This window comes from Castor canadensis, chromosome 3 (assembly GCF_047511655.1).
Source record: "Castor canadensis chromosome 3, mCasCan1.hap1v2, whole genome shotgun sequence".
Taxonomy (NCBI): Eukaryota; Metazoa; Chordata; class Mammalia; order Rodentia; family Castoridae; genus Castor; species Castor canadensis.
In genome coordinates, this window is record NC_133388.1 from 57,848,076 (window position 1) to 57,871,676 (window position 23,601).

General features: G+C 32.6%; 1 protein-coding gene across 2 annotated transcripts in view; it reads left to right on the top strand.

The window, feature by feature from the left end:
• Positions 1-23,601, top strand: part of Mdga2 (MAM domain containing glycosylphosphatidylinositol anchor 2) — an 815,899-nt gene that overhangs the window by 489,557 nt on the left and 302,741 nt on the right. For both annotated transcript variants that reach the window (XR_012446173.1, XM_074068038.1), the window contains exon 5: positions 8,922-9,054. Coding sequence is in view for 1 of the 2 variants with exons in the window: in XM_074068038.1 (XP_073924139.1) it covers positions 8,922-9,054 (133 nt within the window). In the remaining variant the exon portion in view is untranslated. The remainder of the gene's footprint in view (positions 1-8,921; positions 9,055-23,601) is intronic.

A 23,601-nucleotide genomic window follows, 5' to 3' on the forward strand; every position in this document is an offset into this window, starting at 1 on the left:
TGCTTTGGGTTTAAATATACTTGATATTAAAATATATTCCCTTATTTTTTTTATATTTCCCTTGGAGATTCTTTCCCTCTTATGTTGTTTTGTCCACAATTGACTATTCAGTTCTTTTATGGATGGATCCTAACAACTTCAGCTGCATAAATCCTTCTTGTTGCCTAATACAATGTTATTTTTATTCCTGTTACTACTACTAGCTGCAATATAGCTCAAAAATGTTTACTTAAAACATGTGCAAGACAAGGAGTTTGCTTTATTCTTTTCTAGTCAGCAGTTTTTACTAGATAGGCAACATATGAAACACCACACAAATGACACAGAGCAGAATTTAAAGTAAAGTTTTCTCATAAAATGAAAAAAGGTAGAATCAATACTAATACATAACATAGATGATGGAAAACATAAACTTATGTTCAAATATAACTGGTAAAATAGATATAAGATCTTAACTCAGAAAGTAAGGTAAAAAATGTAGGAAGAATACACTTTTAGAGACTGCCTCAGAGACAGGAGCTTTTAAGTTGAAACCCTTTCTTGAAATAGTGGCTTATTGGGAAATATTCAAAATGTTCAGAGGGACATTTGTTTGATGGAGTAGAGAGATGATTGGCAGAATTCATGTTTAAAGAATTTTTCAAAAAGACAAAGAAAACTTTGATGAAAATATATGATGATTGAGATTAAAATCATTGAACACGGAATAAGCAATTTTAGAATAAATACGAATCGGTTTCACAGCCCACCTAATTCAGTCAATTTCAAGCTCTGAAATTTTAATTCATTCTGCACTCCTTATTGTCCTTCATTCCAGTCACATGAGTTTTCTCTCTAGCCCTCAAGGAAGCTGACCTTACTGGTATTTTAGGGTCTCTGCAGTTGCGCCTCCCTGTGTCATACTTTCACTTATCCCCATTCTTCTGGTCCTTCATGTTTCAACCCAAAGATGACATCCTTAATGATGCTTCCCAGACTTTCCCATCTAAAGTAGCCTAAAGAGAGGATGCAGGGAAAAAGGAAAACTCTTACACTGCTGGTGGGAATGTAAATTAGACAACCACTCTGGAAAAAAATTTGGAGGCTACTTAAAAATCTAAACATAGATCTGCCATATGATCCAGCAATACCACTCTTGGGGATATACCCAAAAGACTGTGACACAGGTTACTCTAGAGACACATGCACACCCATGTTTATTGCACACTATTCACAATAGCCAAGTTATGGAAACAGCCAAGAGGCCCCACTATTGATGAATGGATTAAGAAAATGTGGTATTTATACACAATGGAATTTTATGCAGCCATGAAGAAGAACAAAATGTTATCATTCTCAGGTAAATGGATGGAATTGGAGAACATCATTTTGAGCGAAGCTAGCCTGACCCAAAACACCAAAAATCGTATGTTCTCCCTCATATGCAGACATTAGATCAAGGGCAAACACAGCAAGGGGATTGAACTTTGATCACATGATAAAGCAAGCGCACACAAGGGAGGTATGAGGATAGGTAAGACACCTAAAAAACTAGATAGCAGTTGTTGCCCTCAATGCAGAGAAACTAATGCAGATATTTTAAAGCAACTGAGGCCAATAGGAGAAGGGGACCAGGAACTAGAGAAAAGGTTAGATGAAGAAGAATTAACCTAGAAGGTAACACACATGCACAGGAAATCAATGCAAGTCAACTCCCTGTACAGCTATCCTTATCTCAACTAGCAAAAACCCTTGGTCCTTCCTATTATTGCTTATACTCTCTCTTCAACAAAATTAGAGATAAGGGCAAAATAGTTTCTGCCAGGTATCAAGGGGGTGGTGGGGAGAGGAGGGGCGGGGATAAAGGAGGGGGTGGGGAAGGGGGGAGAAATGACCCAAACATTGTATGCACATATGAATAAATAAAAAGAAAAAGAAAAACCACCTGAGGTTCTTAAAAAAATAAACAAATAAAGTAGCCTAAAGAGCCAGATGCAGTGGCTCATGAGACTAATTCTGCCAACTGGGAAGGAGAGATCAGGAGAATTACAGTTGGAGGCAAGCCAGGGCAAAAAGTTAGGGAAACCCCATCTCAAACAATAAAATGTTGGGCATGGCTTGTCATCCAGCTGAGCTAGAGGTATAACAAGGAAAATCATGGTGGTCCAGGCCAGCCTGAACATAAATGTGCTACCCTATTCAAAAATTATCTAAAGCAAAAAAGTCTGGAATCAAGATTCAAGTGGTACAGCACCTGCCTGGAAAGCACAAGGCCTTTAGTTCAAACCCCAGTACCAGAAAATAAAGTAGCTTAACCCATCTCTACCCTTCTCCATGTCTATTACTTTATTTAATTTATTTGATACCATTTAATGGTTTCTAAAATTATCCTTGATTTGTTTAGCTAGTATTGTTTCAAACACAAATGCTGCATGTGTTGCCAGAGGCATTTGGCACACAGCAAATGCTATGATGATCTGTCCCTGGTGGGAAGATATAATTAATCTTATATAATTATGAAGAAATGTGATGAACCAATACAAAAGTACATGAAACTTAAGAGTGCAGCTTAGGTGTGTTTTTGGAGAGATCATACTCCTTTTAGTAGCATGAATTGTTTTAAAATCCCAAAATTTGAGAATACAGCATTGGTCAAATTTTTAAAAATTTGATAAAAAATGTGGTATGGCCAGCATAATGGGTAAAATAATCAACTTTTCTTGGCATATTTAAACTTTCTTTTTTCAAATAACAGTGAAGAAAATGAGAGTTGGCTGTGTACCAATTCCACTTATCCATGTGAGACTATTTACATATCAAATGGTGCAAATAAGGAATCAGATGGTTTCCATATGAATATTGTGTAATGATAAATTATAGATTTGTAGATGATATTTATAGAAAGGAAAGAAAAATAAGAAACTACTAAAGATAATCAAAGAAATATAGCAGATATAAGCAAAGGACAAAGTGCTTAGTAAGGAAGAATGGAGTCTAAATTTTTCACTTTTTCATATTTTTATTTTCTGTGTTTTAATTGACATAAAAATGTCAATTTTTTTTTGTCATTTACAAAATCAGAGAAGAGGAAAGTGGACAGGTCCTGCCAGGGGTTTGGTACCAGTGGGAGGGGGAAGAGGTGGGGAAAGGTCACGGGAGAGTGAATATAGTGCAGATATTGTATACACATGTATGCAAATGGAAAAATGATGCCTGTTGAAACCATTCCAGGAATAGTGTGAGGGGGATAAAGGAGAATGATGGAGGGGGTGAATTCAAGTACGATATATTTGATATATTGGAAGAACATCTGTAAATGCCACAATGTACCCCCACCCAGCATAAAAATCAAAAAATGGAATTCTCCCAAACTCGTTTCATTAGGGATGAATTTCTGTGTTACCAAAATTCTGTGAAGAATGTCATTGGAAATGAGAACTTAGATAAAACCACCTCATATGGTAGAACCCTGAGAAATCAAAGCAATCATGAGCAGAAGTAACCAAACAGAAGACTTCAAAATATACCACAAAGTAATCAAATTGATTAATAGTAATCAAAACACCATGGAATTTACATAAAAACTGACACGTAGACCACTGGAACAGAAAAGAAAGCCTAGAAGTAAACCAATAAACTCAAAAGCCACCTTCAACAAAGGTGCTAAAAACATGGTGAGGAAAAGACAGTCTCTTTAATAGAGCTGATGGAGTGGCTCAAGTGCTGAAGTACCTGTCTAGTAAGCTTGAGGCCCTGAGTTATTTGCCAAAGCAAATAAGCAAAAGAGAGTCTTCTCAATAAATAATGCTGGGAGATTGGATAGATTTCATATTTTTTGCCTTTCATTTTGAAAAGGATGTATTATGACTGAATTTCTTGGGGGCACTGTGTTGAGTGGGAAAGACCAAATTTTAAGCATATCTTATAATATGGCAAATACTTATTAAGCAATGGATAAGACAGTCTCCATGTATATGATGGGAAACACAGGGCACTTTTGCATCTAGGGGTCTTATGATTCAGTTAAAGAACATAAATCAACACTTTTAATGATAACATAACCAAGCATTAAATAGTGAGCTATAATAGATGCCATAGCGTAACCATTCAGGGATTGCTAGAAAGAAAGATAGTTTAACTTTAATTGTTGAGGTCTGAATGGGCTTCACAAAGTAAGTACATATTTTTAAATCTACATTTCAGTTCATATAGGAACAGAAAAAATGAACACTAATGAATAGGGAGGGTTTTTTTCCCAATGGAAAAATATTGGAAATCAGAAAAAAAAACTCAAAATAATGATAAAACTAATTTGATGCAAATAAAGAATTTATGTGAGGAAAAAGGAATTTTAGTTAGATTGGCTAGAGCCTCAAATGGCAAACTTTAGGTTTTCTAAAATGACTGTTCTGTGAAGGAGATCTGTTCCGAGTTTTCTGTCATATAAATGACATGGTAGAGGAGTGTCTGAGAGTTGAACCCTGAAGGATTAAGGTAAAGGAGAGCTCTAGAGCATCTGTGCCAGAATAAATACTCAAATAATATTTGTTAAATCAATGGTTGTGAGGTTCTGTAAAGCAAGTATCATACCTATAGGGTTGAAAAGGGCATTTGTCAATAAAAAATTAAAGAATGAGTCAAAAGCACTATTGTCATTGACCTTGGTGAAATGACAAACAGTGGCAAGTACACAGTGACATAAATCCTGTGTGTGTGTGAGGGGGAGGACAATGGTGGTAGTAATTGAAAAAGTCACAACATCCTAAGAAAAAAGGATGGCAGGCTCTGTCATGCAATAGGACAGTGAACTCACTGAGTTGATTTCACTTGGAAAATATTCATCAGGTCATTATCAAAGAGTATGAGAACAGAGAGTAGAGGCCAGAGGTGGAGACGGACATATGGGAGAAGTCATGCAAAGACAGAGCAATGGGAAATCCAGGAAGCATTTAGAAACAGAAGAGCCAAGGTTAATTTATTCTCTGTTGGAAAAGTATGAAGTGTGTTGGAGGGGGGGTAGTTGGGAGGAGGAAGAATGCACAATGCAGAAAAAAAATAAAAGTTAATAAATGACTTAAAAAAGAATCAACAAAGGAAATTAGAAAACTAGGATAGATTATTTTAAGAGATCAAGAAAGAAAAAAGAAAACAAAATGCAAGAAAACAATCACTAGTAAAGATTGCAATTTGGACAGGAAAAATTTAAGAAAATCTAGGATTTATTAAATACACTACTTTTGGTGACTTTTGTTAAGTGTGATTTTTTTCTTTTTGATTAGAGATTTGTCAGTTATACATAGGTTATATGAATAGGTTATACATAGGTGTAATTGAAATTATGATAACTGATTGGATACCACTAGGAGTATATTAGTACAAGATTGCAGACTTAAATTTATACCACAAATAGAAAATAAAAGGCAAAAGTGATATTTATAACTACCTATACGTGAGGACATGTCAAACTAGGAAAATTAGTAGAAATAAGAAAGAATTACTAGAAAGAAATATGGAAGTATAAATAGAAAAGGTTTTTTGGATTTTTTTTACCATTTTATTAGCATATATTCGTTGTGCAGGTGGGTTTCATTGTGACATTTACATATGCACTTACAATGTATCTGAATTAGATTGAATTTTAACAAAAAAGCATTAATGACATTAATAGGTGCAGTTTCAGTGGAGTGTTGGAAAAGTAATATCTGGAAAATATAAGTTAAAAGCAACTTAGTGAAAACATGAGCAAGATGTACTAAGGGAGTATAATTAACCCTAAAGTGAATAGAGACACTTTATAATTTAATTATAAATTATAATAATTATATAAATGATTATATAAATGATACAGTTTATCCTTTGTATTTTTAAGAATTATCATCACTGTATAGTTGCTTTAGAATGTTGGCTATGTATAATAAACCTTTCAGAAAGATTAGAGGTTATTTCATCTTAGAATTAGAAGGAGTAATTTATATAAATGTTTAAATGCATGTATTATATATTATTATTTCATTACATTTTACATAATTACATATATCTGTATATTATTTATATTTTTTGTTGATTTACATTTAAGTTTTATTTCTTGTGGTAAGATTCACATTTTACCTCATTCTGATATTTTATCTTCAGTGCAAATTTCCTTCCCAAAATAAAAGCATAATCTAGATAAGTTGTTACTAAAGGAATATGACCTTTTTCTCTTTTATTATATACATAAATGTCTATTGACTATGTAATATAGTAAGGACCTTTTTACTCTAAGTGTGTTTAATATCTAACCTTCATTTAATTTAATTTATCTAACATCTATAAATTGATGTCAGATGCCAACCGCACAGCAAATTCTGCAGAAATAAATATTCATTGAAGTAAAGCCAATATGCATTTAAGTAAAAGAAAGGTAGCTATAGTATTTTAATTAAAAAATACATTAATTTAAAAATTATATTCTCCATACTAAATCCTATGCTTGGTACTCAGAAGCCAATACTGAGAGCAAGTCAGAAATAATTCCTAATCTTAGGTACTTACTGGTAAGGGAAGACATCTGGCAGAAGATAAATCCATTGCCCAAATAAACATAACAATGAGACTGTTACAAAGAGACAGCATATGTCATGAGCAGGGACTCTTCCTACTCTAGAAGGTGAGGATATACTTACCTATGGAAGTGAGGAGATTGGCATCCAAGAATTAGATGGAATTGATTAGAGATAGAAGCAAATAGTCTGTGGAAGAAGGACACTAGATATGTAAGATTTAGAGGAGGTAAGACATATTGGGCACTGAGAGAATGGTATGACTTTAGATAAGGAAGGAGAATGCAGATGACAGGTTTTGACAGTCATGTTATGTGTAACTGTAAGAACAATACCAAGTCATTCATGTGATTTTACCTTTCATACAGTATTACAATTACAAATAAGTAAAAAGAATAATTGGGGCTTAATGTGCTTAAAAGTCAATAATATCAGAGCGAGTACACTGAGCATATGAATAAGATGTTTTAGCTGAGTCTAAGATTCAGGTTAACAAAAGAAGGAAGAGTGGGCTTAGAGGAATTAATTTGACACTCAGTTTAGAAAGTTGTGTTTTAGGTGTCTGTAAAGCATCACATGAATATGGTGAGGCCAAAATCTGGGCAGAAGGAAATAGATATGTATTTGAAACTTAAGGGAGAAATCTGGAATAAATATATAGACTTGGGATGGTTACAAACAAATAGGATTTGTAGTAGAAAATCATCAAGGATGGTATTTCACTTAGAGAAATTTTAAAGAGTGTTACTGCCTGTGAAAAAATAGAATTCCAAGGAATATCAATAATTGTATGTTGATAAGAGGAAGAAAAGAAATGTGAAGAGTGTCACAGAATTAGGAGAGGTAAGAGGTAAAACCTCATTAAAAATTAGCTGAGTCAACTTGTTGTAGTATTTTTTTTTAATGATCTAAAGTATTTTATATAGTTAGGTATTTCTTAGACTAGGTATTAACTATTTTGTGTAGTTAACACAGTATTTATGTAACACAAGAGAGCATGTTTTAAGTATATTCTAAAATAGACAGACATATAAATTTGTGTGGAATGTATTTATACTTGCACGTACAGAAAAAAGTGCAATGTCTTTCCTACAATAATTCAGCCATATGATTTAGCAGAGAGATGATGTAGCCAGATTTTTAAAAAGTGAAAAATGGTAACTATGTGAGATGATGACTGTGTTAATTAGCTTAATTGTGGTGATTATTTCACAATGTGAAAGATTGCTTATCCCACTGAGGAAAATACTAAAGGTGTGACCGATTTAAAACTGAGTTTTGATAGTGAATGTAAAGGATTATAGTCATAATACTACAGACACATTTGGAAAACTGTGTGACTATGTCTGGGTAAGTTTTTTGCAAATGAATAGAAATATCTATGTGTTAAGTCACTAAGTAACAGCATATGGATATACTGCAATTTTTAGTACTTGAATAATACTGCTGAAGTAAAAGTGAAGACAACACATTGTCCTACACAGATGTTATCTGGGAAAATTAATATTTTGAATACCATGCAAAATATGAACTTATTGGGACATTGCTTTGCATCACCATAATTAAGTTGCTTATCAGAACTGTTTGAGATACACAAATGACTTTAAAAGGTTAGGAAATTCCGGGTAACTTAATTTTAGTTGAGCAGAAGCACTTTTTATTTTTAGTGCTTGTTCGTACTTTCTACCCTTTGAACAAGTTCGATCTAATGATCTTACATGGTATTTCTGACTCATCAAGAGTTTCTAAAACACTTCTGGCAACTTATCTAATCTGGTCCATTTACTGTTTTCCATATTTACCTGGGAGACTCAGCTCTTGTACTCTTGAATTTAAAATGACAAAGACAATAAAAATATAGAAACACTTATAAATACTCTTTTCTTTCAGTTTTAAATCTTTCATGTGCCATTGCTCCATAAACACAAATATTTATGTATAAAATTGTAATTATAATTTTCTTTTCTTCACTCATTTGTTCTAAAACCAGTATTTCATTTATTGACACTTCAGAACTCTCTTTCATAATGTTTCATGTTGATGTCTGCATAGATTGCAATGTTTGTTGAATAAACTCAATTATTAAGTGTACTGTTCTGATCTTTGCATAACAATTTGCATAACTACCTCCAGAAATAGATTTTTCTCCCCTAGGAAGCTAGTTTGCAAAGAAAATGTTATGAATTTTCATTGTAATCTGTTAGCTTTTACCTCTAGGCATATTACAGTATTATTTCAAAATGCAGTGTTTCTTCTTTAATTTAGAGCATGTTCCTTAAAATAATAAGACAATCTGCCACATTTTGATAATAACATGATTTAATATAATATAGTGCTAGGATTTGTGCATTCGTTCTGGTTACTCTTGGCCTTTTCTAATGACCTTTTCTACATTTTCAGGGTGAAACAAAGATCTTAAAACTAAAGAATCTTCGACCTCAGGACTATGCTAATTATAGCTGCATTGCTTCGGTGAGGAATGTGTGTAATATTCCAGATAAGATGGTGTCATTTAGGCTTTCCAATAAAACAGGTATGAAACTGTCCCCATTCATTATCTATTAATTGTCTATAATAATTTTAAGAAGACTTTTCAACTTTCTTATAAACCAAATTATTTGTACAATATATGTAGGAACAATCACCTTTTTTTCCCCAGAAAAAAGTCTAAAAATCTTTTGACAAAGGAACATAGTAAAATTTAATTAAAATATACTCTACATAATGCATCTTTGTATGCAGTATGCAAAACTGTTTTTGCTTAAAATGTTGTATTCATAATGTCACAAGGAAATACATATACTGTTCAAAGAAGTTTGGGAAAAATACTGGACTCTTCATAAAAACTTTATTATCTAAGTTACAAAAGAGTGTTTTGTCATTCAAAAGCTAAGTAAGAACTTTTCTCTATTTCAAGTCAAGGAAGCTAATTATAAATTTCAGGTAGGTGTCTTTAGGACAGTGTTTTTATAGAAAATGTCAAAACATTAGAAAGATTGCAGCAAGTTAGCCTCTGTTTAGTGACAGACCACCCAATAGCTGCAGACAGATTAAGAATAAATTGTTAAATGAAAGAGCAAAAAAAAGCACCTGACTAAAATGTCCTTTGTATGATTTTGTATAATCATCTTTATAAATTAGTATTTGAGCTGGATTTGAGAAGCTCCAATTTTCAGTGGCAATAATAAATTTTTACTTTTAAATAGTTATATGAAACTAGACAGTTTTAAATATCCTTTTTCCCATGCACTTTGTTATATCTATATCTAGGTCTTGGTTCTAACAGTAGCTACTGGATCTCGTTGAGCGAGTCACTTCACTTTTTGCCTTGTTTCCTCATAAAGTCATAAATCTGTAGGAAAGAAATATTCAGTTGATACATCTAAAGTTGTGGAATATACACTTTATTATTTCTTCCAGCAAAGAGCTAGTCTGAAAACTCAAATCAATTCCTTTAGTGAAAAGATAAAACCTAGGATTTATTGGAAGATTAAAGAAAAATCTGTGTTCGTATATTGATGCATCAACATATGTCCATTGACTTGCTAAAATCTTGAAATACCTGTTCTTTTATCCATTCATTTATTTATTTATTCATCAGTAATTTACTTCTTGGGCTCCTATTATGAGTCAGAATTTATAGCTTTTAGGAATATTTGACAAAGATGTAAATTGCCTTAAATTAGACATGTTCTGTTAAACACTAGATAAAAGTCATTAGAAGTAAGCACAGACCAATGTGGGAGAGAAAAGAAAATTTTATCAATAGGATGAGCAAGTTTTGATGGGAATTTTGTTAGGAGAAAAAAATGGAAATTTGAAATCCTAGTGAATCTAAAACATATCAAAGTCAATAATCTCATGCCACTTAAAAGTGGAAAAAGGCTAGTATGAAAAAAACCAAGAGATTAACATATAAGAACTGTCTATACCTGTATTGTTCTTGGAATAAATTATACTGTGAATTATTATAACTAATTTCATCTTTCTTGGATTTATTATATTTTAAGATGACCTAGAAAGAAAAATTTAAATAAAATGAAATTAGTCCCATGGAATGGTGAAAGACTTTGCAGCTGAACAAGAAAGAATGACACAGCAAATATAATACTAATTGTCTACAATCTTGCACTTTAGTAGTACTTTATTAATTTTTAAATCATGTTTATTATCTAGTTGGATACAATTTTTTAATCACTTCTTTTCTATCATTTGATATATAACTGGCCTATAGAGATTAAAGATTTCTCATTGTATCACTCTGAAAAACCAAATCAACATACACCAAAATTTTTAAAAAGTAAGAATTATCTTAAAAGTAAAAAAGGCAATGCAATTATATTTCCTATTTTATACTGCAGCAACGAATGGTTTGTTTCTAAGACCTCATAGGTTCTAAGGGGTAGGGACAAGATTAATTCATCCTAATATTTGAAGAGTTATTTAAAATAGGAAACTGAGAAGCTCCTTAGTTTTCATAGAGCTGGAGAAAATTAAATGAAGCCAGAGTTTTATTAGGAATAAGTAAGGACATCTTGCTGTAAAGTTGAATGGGGGATATACCACGAAACGTGACACTATTCCTGTCATCTTTTAAAGCAACAGGATGACTTTGTTCTAAGATGACTTTTACAATCATTAGCTGATTATAACTACCCTTCTTGTACAAGACACAGAAGGAGTGAAGTCACAAATGTTTTGTTTAACCTTTCAGATTTCTGTTTTATTCTTTATTTTTAGACTAATGTTTATTTAGATAGAGAAAACAAAGACACAAACAAAAAAAACCCAAACAAAAAAAATATTGTCCTTTATAAATTATCTCACAAAAAACTTTAGATTGATATTCATTATAAAATGAGGATTAGATTTATGATAAATAACTGAAATTTGAAATATAAGCCAGTACCTGTTTGGCTTTTCCAATAAGTATAATCAAGCATGTCATAGGCCTGGCACGTTACATATTCAAACCAGGTTTTCTTTGGCAGTTTCTCACCTGGTTGTGGACATAGCTGTAAATGTTTGTGTACTTCAAATAGGTGAAATCTTTGAGGTACCTCTCAAAGTACACCAGGAATAAATTCAGCTCTGATCATCTTTGTGCAAGCAGTCCCATAAACTGACAAGAAAGTGCACATAGGCCAGTTCATTGCTTTTCATACATTAGGGAGGAGCATGAGGCAACATTGACACAGTCAGTGTGAGAGCCGGTGTTCCATATGATTCTCACTATGTGAAACATCGAATGACTCAGATGAAATTTTTTTAAGGTTTTTTGTTGTTTATTTGTTTTTGAGACAGGATCTCACTATGTACCTTATGCTGGCCTCAAAGCCCTAACCCTCCTGCCTTAGCCTCCCAAGTGCTGGAATTACAGGCTTGTGCTATCATATCTGGCTCAAAGTTTTACAGCATAAAAGCTTCACAATGGAGTTCTTTCCTAGGTCCATTCCACCTGCTAAATTAGGCTTACTGATGGATGGACTGCCAATATATACATTTTTTTAATTTTGAGTTTTTCTTTTTATTAATTATAAATTTTTATTAGGATATATTCATTATACAGGGGGATTCATAGTGACAATTCCAATCAGACTTAAATGTACATTGTTTACATTTCTTCCATTGTTTCTCCTCCTCAGCCCTATCCCCACCCCATTTAAAGCAATTACAAGAGTTTCATATAGGTATTTGAAGTCCATTAACTATATAGCATCACCTTGATCTCCTTCCTTCAATCTCACTCCTCCCACTAGTACCCCTGCACACACTGTACCTATTTTATAGTCCTGATTTTCTCTGCTAATATATACATTTTAAAGAAGCTCAAATAAAATAATTGTTTTGGATAACAAGTAGTTTTTGTTGTCAGACTGTTTTTCATGAACCCATTCCATTTTGTGAATATGAACTTTTGGTAATAGAAATCAGTTTTCTAGAACTGCTTAGAAAAGCAATGTCTAGGAATCATTTTAAAACAATCAGTGTTTCTATAGATCAACCAACTGTGCATTTTCTTAACCTCCCTCCTTGAATTGGCAATATAGCTCGTAATTTTATATCAAGCAAAGGATACTGTCTAATCATTTGTGAGCCTCAATGATTGCTTGGCATGCTATGAAAATGTCCCTTATGGCAGAAATATCATCATATTTCATCCCTAATCTGTTATCTGCACTGAGCAATTGGCATGGTACTGTAGCCAGGTACAGAAGTTTTTGGTGGTTGCTCTCCTAGTGTCATTTTGAAGAAAAATCACATTAGTTCTTCATTGGCAAACCATTAACATAGCTTTATTTACCATAGTTAGGATTTGTAAATTTAGAATCTTAATAAATATGTGTGTATTTTGAAATCTTCATAATTATGGTAACCAAGTATGAATTATTTTAAATTTCTCGGATTATGTGTATTTCTAACATAAGGGCATAAAAGAATTATGATAAAAATTTTCATTTATTTTAATGTATTTCAAGCACTTATGTTTTGATGTCTCATGATTTCAAAGGCAAATAAGAATTAAGTAGGTTACCTATATTAGGATGAAAAACATTTTGTACCCACTTGAGAGTTATGATGAATTCTATAAAGAAACAGGGCAGGTGGGGCTAATTTTACTTAATTATATGGGTCTCTTGATTTAGCCTGCTCAACCTTAGCATTTGTCTAATTAAGATGTCTTCCTAAAATGTGCATTACATTTTGGAACTAAGTCATCACAAAATTATTACTGGCTATAGAATTAGTGGAAACCTATACTGCCTCCTCCTTCTCTTCCTTCCTCCTATCTTATTCTTCTATTTTTCTTTTTCTCCTCTCCTCCTTCTCTTCTCCTCTCCTCCTCTTCTCTCCTCCCCCTCCTCCTCTTCCTCCTCCTCCTCCTTCTTCTTTCTCTCTCTCTCTGTCTCTACCCTCCCCCATCTGCCTCAACAAATTATCACAGAAGAACATGGAATTAAGAAACATTCTTCTTGTCTATGCTAAGAAATAACTATTATCTGTTACCATTTTCTGTAACTCACAGGGAGTTGTAAATTCTGTGCCCAGCCATTGTGAAATTCAATATAAAACTTTTGCACACTCTGAGCTATTCATGTACTCCTCCTCTAGGTTTAGAGGAATGTCAGCACGAAACAAAATATTTGAACACTTGCTCTTCTGATATGGTATGTTCACTCTTAAACAGTTTAAGTGCCAAAGAAAGTAGTAGTGAGATCTTTACCTGGCTTGCACCTAAGTACTCACCTCCGCCACTTTCCTTATCCATATGGATTTATTAGCTTCTGCTTGTAGATGACCACCACAAATCTAGGTAATCATCTGCAACATTTATTAGAATTTAGGTATGTTATTTCATCAATAATCACAGCTTATTAGGAAGACAGTCTAGTTTTGTGAGAAATATAGAAGGCAAATATGATGATGTCCTCTATTAGCCTGCTTGGGTTATACCATAATACACAGACAAGGAGGCATAAACAAGGGAAAATTATGTTTTCATAGTCTAGAGATTACAAGTGCAAGATCAAGGTGCCATTGAGGTTTGTTTCAGGTAAGGAATCTCTTCATGGATTGGTGACTGTTGCTTTATCACTGGGTCCTTACCTGGCCTTCCTTTTGTGTGTGCATGGAGAGAAAGAGTGGTCTAATGTACCTACTTCATGTAAGGACATCAGCTGTTTAGATGAAGATCTTGTTTTTATGATATCATTTGATTTTAATCACCCCCAAAGTCCCCATCACCTAATATCTCCATATTGGGGGTAGGATTCAACATATAAATTTGGGTATATTTTAGTCCCTAACAATTCCAAATTATTGAAAGTGGTCTTTGCATTCAGGATTGCATTTCCTTTAAAAATTCAGATCTAAGTTCCTACTATGTTAAATCAAAGCAAGAAAATGAGTCACACATTAGAAAAAAAGAATCTTTTTGTTATTTAGTGAGGGACCTATATTGAGAGTATTTATGGTCCTCTAGTCTTAGCTTTTGGGAAATGTGAAGAAAGCACCTCAAAGGAAGAAAGTAAGATAAAACATCACTTTTGAAATAGCACTGTCATTTTTAAAAGCATGGTCAAAATGCTAAAAAAAGACACAAATGAACATTTCCATGTTTTCTTCTAATTTTCTTTTTTTAAAAGATGAAGTTAATATGTGAGGCATAAGGAAAAAACAGCTAACTTTTCACCTTTTAAAACACTAAAATATGAGAAGTTTGAATGCTTTAAAAGATTTTTTACGTATGTAATTCATGTTACCCAGAACATTTATTACTATAGACACCAATGAAAATATTATTAGAATATTGTTGAGAATAAGATGTTTTCTATAATTCTTTTGAATGAGCTTTTCAATTCATAAGTTTAAGATTCAGATTTTGTTCTGTAATCTTAGAAGTTTGTTCACTTTTCTAACTCCTTAAGAATAGTGATTACAAAAAGACCACACTATTTCCTTTTGTAGACAGTAAATTCAAGAAATATGAACTTAGAAAAGTTTCTAGCAAGTCATCCATTCAGAAAATAGTAGTTATAAGTTTGTTGTTAAAACTAGATAATAGAAGAAAGGATATAATTGGTGTCATCGATGGCCATGATGAAATGATTACAGAATCTCAGAATTTGCCAGGATTCTGTGCTCTATCACTAAGGACTAATTTAACAATGTTTGTAATCATGGAATAAGTTCATTATCACTGGATTGCCTTTGTTAGTATAATAATAGAATATTATTTCCTAAATAATAATATTTCCTAGAAAAAAATGGAAATTAATGTATGTAACCTCATATTGGCAGATATACACAAATATAAAATATTCATTTGTGAAGTGGATAACAGTTTGTGCAGAAAGTTGAAGACAGTTGCCAGGTTTTGATATGCAAAAGATTATTCATCTACGTGATTTGTCATATCCTAAGGTAATCAAATTTAAATGTACCCCATACTCACTAATGTAACCTCAGAAATGTGAAATATAAATGATAATGGTGATTAGAGAGTGAATTGAGGACAAAAGCAATGGCCATTCTGGAGTTTCAAATGTGGTCTTCCTGAAACAGTTTCCTGAGCAACAAGATGACCCAGATTTTCCAAAATTCTATTACCATAGTAACAGAAAGTTTGCATGTTGTTCTGATCTTCTTATACCTGTGCATTTTGTTGTTCTAGCAATGAATTTTTTAGATTCCTGGTATTCAAGTTTATTTTCAGACTGTTAGTTCTTATATAAAATATCCCCCATAATCTAGTAACTCTTCCAGAAGATATCATAACTCAGAACCAATGAACAGGTAAAAACACCTGAAGATAAAAGAAACTTTGTTAGTCAAATGAAAAGCAACACCACTATTATTATTTAAAAGGATGCAAATTATTGACATGCTAACTTATAATTTTAACACAAATACTTCAGATAAATATTGAATAGTCTGTGTTTTAAAAAAATCTAAGGTCTGTCTTGGTAGCTCACATCTGTAGTTCCAGCAACTCAAGAGGTGGAAATCAAGAGACTCATGGTTTGTTTTCAGGACAACCTGGAAAAAAAAAATTAGTGAGATCGAATCTCAACAAACAAGTGAGGAGTGGTGTTTTATATTGTAATCCTTGCCATGGAGAAGACTTAGATAGGCAGTTTGTTGTCTGAGACGAATCCATGCAAAAAGGAGTAGACCCCAACTGAAAAATAAGCAAAGCAAAACGAGTGGGGGCATTGCTCAAGAAGTAGAGTGCTTGCCTAGCAAGAATGAGGCCCTGAGTTCAAAATCTCAGACACCAAAAAAGATCTAGAATGCTCATTAACTATCTTTTTTACAATTTAAGTATTTATTGTTTTAATATGCTATTAGATTATAGTTGTAAAATAAAAGTTGTTTATAAGAAAATCTAGAAAAAACTTAAAACCTTACTTTTATGTTTGTTTAATTGGGTTGAATGGGGATATTATAAAGTAGAGTAATGTGAAATCTTTTAAAAATTCTGAGTAATTTATTTTTAATTTTCTTTGGCTGTACCTCAGTTTAGTTCATTCACTCCATTAATCTCCATCTTCTCCCACTCCCCTTCTTGAAATGACTTTGATCTGTGTTCTATATTCTACACACATTTAGAAAAGTACCTCAGCCATACCCAGCCTCCTCCACCCTCTTCATTTACATCTTCCTCCTGCTGTTGCCCACCCATTCACATGACCTGCTTTACATTCCTGTCCTTAACTGTGCATTTGTTCATTGTTCAGTGGAGTTTTCCTTGGTATTCTACCAGTAAATACATTGTGCTTTAGTCATTCAAATCCCCTCTACTACTCTTCCTTGTTTTTCCCCTACTCTGTGCTATTCAAAGGTTTTCAGTTATTCCATTGTGTCTTGTTCCTATACAGACATGATGTATTTCATTATTATTCACTCCCCATCAATCTCTTCTTTTCCTCTTCCTTTAGTTTCCTCTAACAGTCACATTTTTGGAAAGATGTGTGTGTGTGTGTGTGTGTGTGTGTGTATTTATATATATGATAGTGCTTGTATTTATGTTGGATCTCTCTTCCACATATGAGAGAAAATATGACCTTTGTCTTTCTGAACCTGTCTTATTTCATGTGACATGATGTTCTTTAGTTCTGTCTGTTTTCATTGTAGAAGTGTTTCACATCATTTGTTAACTTTATTCCTAGGTATTTTTTTTAGTCTGTTGTAAATGGAATTATTTCTTATATTCTTTCTCAGTCTGTTCATTATTTGTATATAGAAAGGCTACTGATTTGTGTAAGTTGATTTTGTATCCTGCTACTTTGCTGAAGATGTTTATAATGTCTAGGAGATTTTTGGTGGAGTTTTTGGGGCCTTTTAGGTATAAAATTATGTCATCAGCAAATAGGGATAGTTTAACTTCTTCATTTCAAATTTGTATTCCTTTTATTTCTTCTTCCTATTTTATTGCTCTGGCTAGAAATTACAAGATTATGTTGAATAAGAGGAAATACTGTAGACTCCCTTGACTCCTTTCTGAGTTTAGAGGAAATGGTTTCAGTTTTTCCCAATGTACTATGATGTTGGCTATAGTTTGTCATACATAGCCTTTATTATGTTGAAAATATCTCTTCTATTCCTAGTTTCATCAGACCTTTTATCAAGAAAGGATGTTGAATTTTGTTAAAGGCTTTTCTGCATTTGTTGAGATGATTTTGTCCTTACTTCTGTTTATGTACTGTATTACATTATTGATTTGCATATGTTGAACCATTCCTACTTCCCTGGAATGAAACTGACTTGATAATGGTGCATGATCGTTTGGTATATTGTCTTTTTAATAGGCTATCTTTATTTTTATAATGGAGAAATCTAAACATGTTCTTACTGTTTCTTAAAATGAAGCATCCTAATCAGTGCTGGGCAAATGTAAAAAAATTTCTAATTTAATAACTAGGAAAATTCAAATAACTTTCATTTGTATAGGCCATAAATGTTTTTCCCTGATATTCTGATATGATGAACTGCACATAATTTTGGTATATCTTTATGTTAAAATATTGGCATTTTAAAAGCATCTCCTGCCCAAGGTGTTATATCATGGGGTTTAAGATGAAAGTAGTCTGTGGTAACTAATATGATTCAGCTCGACAAGTTGAAATGTTTACATTGGTTCTTGTAAGGGCTTTATTTAAATTTGAACAAAGAGGGTCCAGGTAGAAGTCAAAATTTTAGAGACCATGTACTGCCAGGAGAAAGGAAGGCTGATTAGCTGGGAAATAATGGACAGTCTGAGCGTCAGAGACACATTAATATCAACCCTTTGTAAGTCCATGGGCCATGTGTATTTCTGGTTTGATGTTATAACAAGCCATCACAATGATTTCAACTATTTCGTCATTTTCTGGTCTCTATAAAGTCTATTCTAAGAGTTGCTACTTCATTTATTTATTTTCTGAATAACAACATGGTCTACTTGCTGTTGCCCTGTTACCAGAAAATAACTATGTCTAATTCTTTAGTAACAAGGTTTAGTTTATGTTTTCAATGTCATTTCTTTCTGTCGCCCCTTTTGCTCTGTCTGCTTGTGCGGCTGTATTGTACTACTTGCATATTTTATTCAATTGCATGCAATCCAGAGAATCTGAAATAAAGTGATGAGTATTGTTTTCTGGTAGACACACTATGTAATAGGAATTTGTGATTCTAACCTTGCCGTCTTGCTCTTTTATTGGTGCTTTTTGCTCTGATTTGAAGAGAATGAAAATTATGATAATTAGGTATAGAATTGTTGGCAGGCCTACAGGTGACATTTGTATGAAGCTACTCTTTATTTTTCCTCTTTGGAAAAAAACATGAGCAATTGTTTCACTCAAGTTTTTTTTTTTTTTAATTTTGCTAAATTAAGCAAAAGGCAGGACTTTTGGTCAATCAAGTAAAGCACCCTGAAGCAGTATTCTGTCTCTTAGGAAAACTTGACAGTATGAATTTGTAAATAGTTTGTAGTTCTGAAATTTCATGTGGTTTGACTTATAGGTAACAATAGATAAGAGATTTCTTCAAAGTCATTGTAAAATATTAAGTGCAAATTAAAATCAGTATTTATAGAGTGAAGAGATAACAAGATCTTCTACCTCTCAAGAAACCTGAAAGCTCAGTGAATATACACCAGTCAGCATGCTAAAGATTGCATTTGAGAAAAATGTTGGATATGGAGACACATCTGGAAAACACTATTGTGTGTGTTTATATATACACACGATGTATATGTAGTGTATAGATAGAGAGATACAAAGTTAAATAATATGTAATATGGATCTAATTTCCATATTTCTCCAGAGGTTGAATATGTATATCAACATATATTAATGTTAAGAACTTGAAAAAAATTCTTTATTGAAAACAAATGGTAAATATGTGCTTGGCACAGATATTTCAGTACCTCATCTGATAAAAAGAGAAAATGTGGCTTTCACCAAAATTGATATTAAAGATACCAGAACCAGAGTGTGAAAACTCCATTTGCACTAACTTTCAGAAACAAAATATTAACAGGACATTGTATATGTTCATTTCTTATGTGCAGATAGGAAGTGAATTAAGAAGTCATTCAATGTTTATATCTTTTATTTTAAATTGGTATTAGAATAGGTTTTATTGCCCTTTAATTTTTCCTTAAGCGACATTCTATTTTGTAAAGCTTATTTACTCCCACTGCATAAGTGCATTGCTGTATCATCTTATTAAAAAACTGAACACCTCTCTTATCACATAGCAGCATTCTTCTAGAACATGGAAACAGTATGTTTAAATACTCTGTCTGAAACTCTGGATAAGAACTGTGGCTAGTTAAATGGTTATACTTGAACTAACTCTTGTTTGAACTAGATCCTTAATAACAGAGTTAAGCAGAAGTATTTACAGAAAGTCAACATGATACTTTAAAGACACCAACCACAAGTACTGTAGTTTAAAATTGTCATGTTCTCCAGTGGTTTTGTGGCTTTGTAATTTAGTGCACTAAAATGGCTCTTGCTATACAGACAACTTGGAATCGGATCCCTGTGTGTATTTTTATTTGCTTTTATTAAAATATGACTTTTAAAGTGGCTCATTTTATTGGTTTTTGATAAAAACCTTAATATGTGATCTATACTCAATAAATTTTTAAGTATAAAAATACAATATTGTACAGCATTTCATCTTGTTTGGCTAAAACTTTATTTTTATTGACTAATAACTTAAGCTCAGTCCCTGGTAACCAGCATTGCACACTTGGATTCTATGAATTTGACAATGTTAGCTTTTTCATAGCAGTGAAATTATGCAGTGTTTGTCTTTTGTGATTGGCTTTTTCACTTATTATAATGTCCCCAAAGTTCATCCATGCTGTCACAAGTGTAGAATTTAAAGTAGAGCATTATTCCATTACATGTATATACCACATTGCTGTGTTTGTTCATTTGTTGATGTGCATTCAGGTTTTTCCACTTCTTGGCCTTTTGCTGCAGTGGATATGAGAGTCCTAATATCTCTGAGGTCATGATTTTAATTCTTTTGGATACATATTCAGTATCAGAAGTGGGACTGCTAAGCCATCTGAAAATTCTACTTTTATAGAATTTTTTTATTTCAGGAAACTCCATACTGGTTCTCATTTTGCAATCCCATCAACGTGCATACCTTACAATTTCTCCACATCCTTACCAACACTGTTGTATTTTTTCAAAAATAATGGTTATCCTGACAGGTGTGAGTGGATATCTTATTATGGTTTTGATTTGTATTTCACTGGTTGATAATGCATTTGCATTTTTATAGACCTGTTTTCCATTTGGATGTCTTCTTTAGATAAATGTCTATTTGAGTTATTAAGCCATTTTTAAATTGGGTTATTTATTGTTTTGCTGTTGAGTTGTAGGAGTTCCTTACATGTTTTAGACATTAACTCCTAAATTCATATATAGCTTACAAATATTTTCTCCTATTCCATGTATTGCCTTTTCACTTTGTTGATTTTTCCTTTGCTATGCAGAAGCATTTTTGTTTGATATAACTCTACTTGTTTATTTTTGTTGTCTGTTATTTATTTAAAAGGTAATTTATTCTTATTTTAATTAACAGATAAAATTATATGTTTTTATCTTTTATAATCTCATGTTTTGAAGTATGGATACATTGTAGAATGATTAAGTCTAGCTAATTAATATACACATTTCTCAACATAGTTATTTTTGTGGTGAAAATATTTATATTACTATTTAACATTTTAAGCATGTAATATGTTAACTACATATATTAATATATATGACATATTAATATAGTCACCATGATGCAGAATAGTTCTCTTGAATGTATATTCTTCCTTTCTAACTGAAGTTTTTTATCCTTTAGACTAACATCTCCTCAAATCCCTTCCACCTCCTGAAAACCCTACACCCCAGGTTAAGTGAATTAATATATGTAAACTTTTTGGAGTGTACCTAATGCAATAGTGAAGGCTATAATTATCTTCATCTATTTGCAGACTCCACATGGACAGGATTTTTGTTTGTTTTGTTCTGAGATTTCCAGTGCCTAGAAAAAAGCTTGGTTTACAGTTAATACTTAATGGATATTATATGTTGAATTGGCATTTTTCTTAAAATAGAGCATAGATACAGACCTCTATTTGCAATCAGCTTATACTGCTGCTATCAATGACCAGGCTCATTAAGCTCTCGATGTACTTTTAATCTTTGTTGTATCGTGGGACCAATATAGACATTTGAGTAACCTAAGTATAGTTAAGTCATAAGATGAGGTTTTATGCTCAGGTATTTTCCTAATCATGCTAAAAATTTGCTCTAGGCAGTCCATTAGAAATCATCTAATTCCATCACTGATTAGAGGAAAAACTGAGGCTCAGCAGAGATAAATCTATTCAACATTATCCTCTAACACTAGGTATAAACAAACCTCAGCCAAAATTACCATGAAATTAAGTTACAGAATCATAAAAAGGTTCAAAATATAGTACTGAAATAGAGTTCCCAGGATGGGTGATGAAAAGTAAAAGTGATTGTTATCAAACATAATGTTTTAACTAATACTAAAGTAACTTACTATATTTTTTTCTTGTTTTTCTTTTTGTTGGGGGGATAGGGTGGTAATGAGATTTGAACTCAGGTCCTTGCATTTGCTAAGCAGCTGATCTACCATTTGAGCCATGACCCTGGCCCTAGTAAAAAGTTTTAGAAAGCAAAACATATAGCTACAAGATCAGCACTAGATCATCTTAGAGGTGAGGTCTTTATTTTTTCTATTCTGCTATTGCTTTATCACTCTTAAAAAGAATTTCAAATCTTGCCTGATGTGTTAAATTTACTTTGAATCACCCAGTACTGGTTTTCTTATGAAAAAATTTGTGTGCTCTTTATTTTAGTTCCAGAGGTATAATTTTGGGTCAATACTTTAATAGTAATATCCAATATTATGAAAAATTAATTACAAATATGTGTATATACTTATTTTTCTGAGTAATATAGTGAAATTTTGCTGTCTCCAAGAATGAAAGAAATGTGGGCCATCTGTCTAATATTTTTTAATAAAACACTCACACAATCATGATTTATGTGTCACATACTTTCATACTTTTTTCTTTGCTTAAGGTCATGATAAATCATTGGAAGTTAGGTGGAGTTCTTATTCTCTTAAGTAACTTGATTTTGTGAGTTATGATTTCACTATTTAGCCCAGTGGCCTTGAATTCGGAATCCTCATGCTTTAGAGTCCCCAGTGCTGGGAATTCAAGTATCCACTACCACACCTGGCTCTGTTCCCTAATTTTAAAATTCAACATTCTTTTTTCAATAGGACTTCATTAAGCATCTAATACTTTTTTGAGGAGCCTCCATACTGTGTTCCATAGTGGTTGTACTAATTTACCTTCTCACCAGCAGTGTATGAGGTTTCCTTTTCCCTCATATCCTTACCAGCATTAGTTGTTGTTTGTATTTTTGATGGTAGCTATTCTAACAGGAGTGAGGTGGAATCTTAGTATGGTTTTGATTTGCATTTCCTTTATGGCCATGGATGGTGAGCCTTTCTTGTGTTTTTTAGCCATTTGGAATTCTTCATTTAAGCAAGTTGTGTTCAGTTCATTTGCCCATTTCTTCATTTGGTCATTGATTTATTGGCAGTTTAGTTTTTGAGCTCCCTGTAAATTCAGGTTATTAATTATTTGTCAGATGTATAGTTGGCAAAGATTTTCTTCCATTCCATGGGCTGCTAGTTACCACCAGCTAGTTACCGTTTCTTTTATTGTGCAGAAGCTTTTTTGTTTCATGTAGTCCCATTTGTCAATCCTTTCTCTTACTTGCTGAGCCATTTGCATTCTACTTAGGAAGTAATTGCCTATGTCTATTAATTCCAATATATTTTCCCTGCTCTTTCCTGCACTAAACTCAAAGTTTCAAGTTTTATATTAAGGTCTTTAATCCACTTTAAATTGATACTTGTACAGGGTTACAAACATGGATCTAGTTTCAGGCTTCTGCATGAAGATATTCAATTTTCCTAGCAACATTTGCTGAAGAGGGTGTCTTTTCTTTATCATATGCTTTGTGCACCT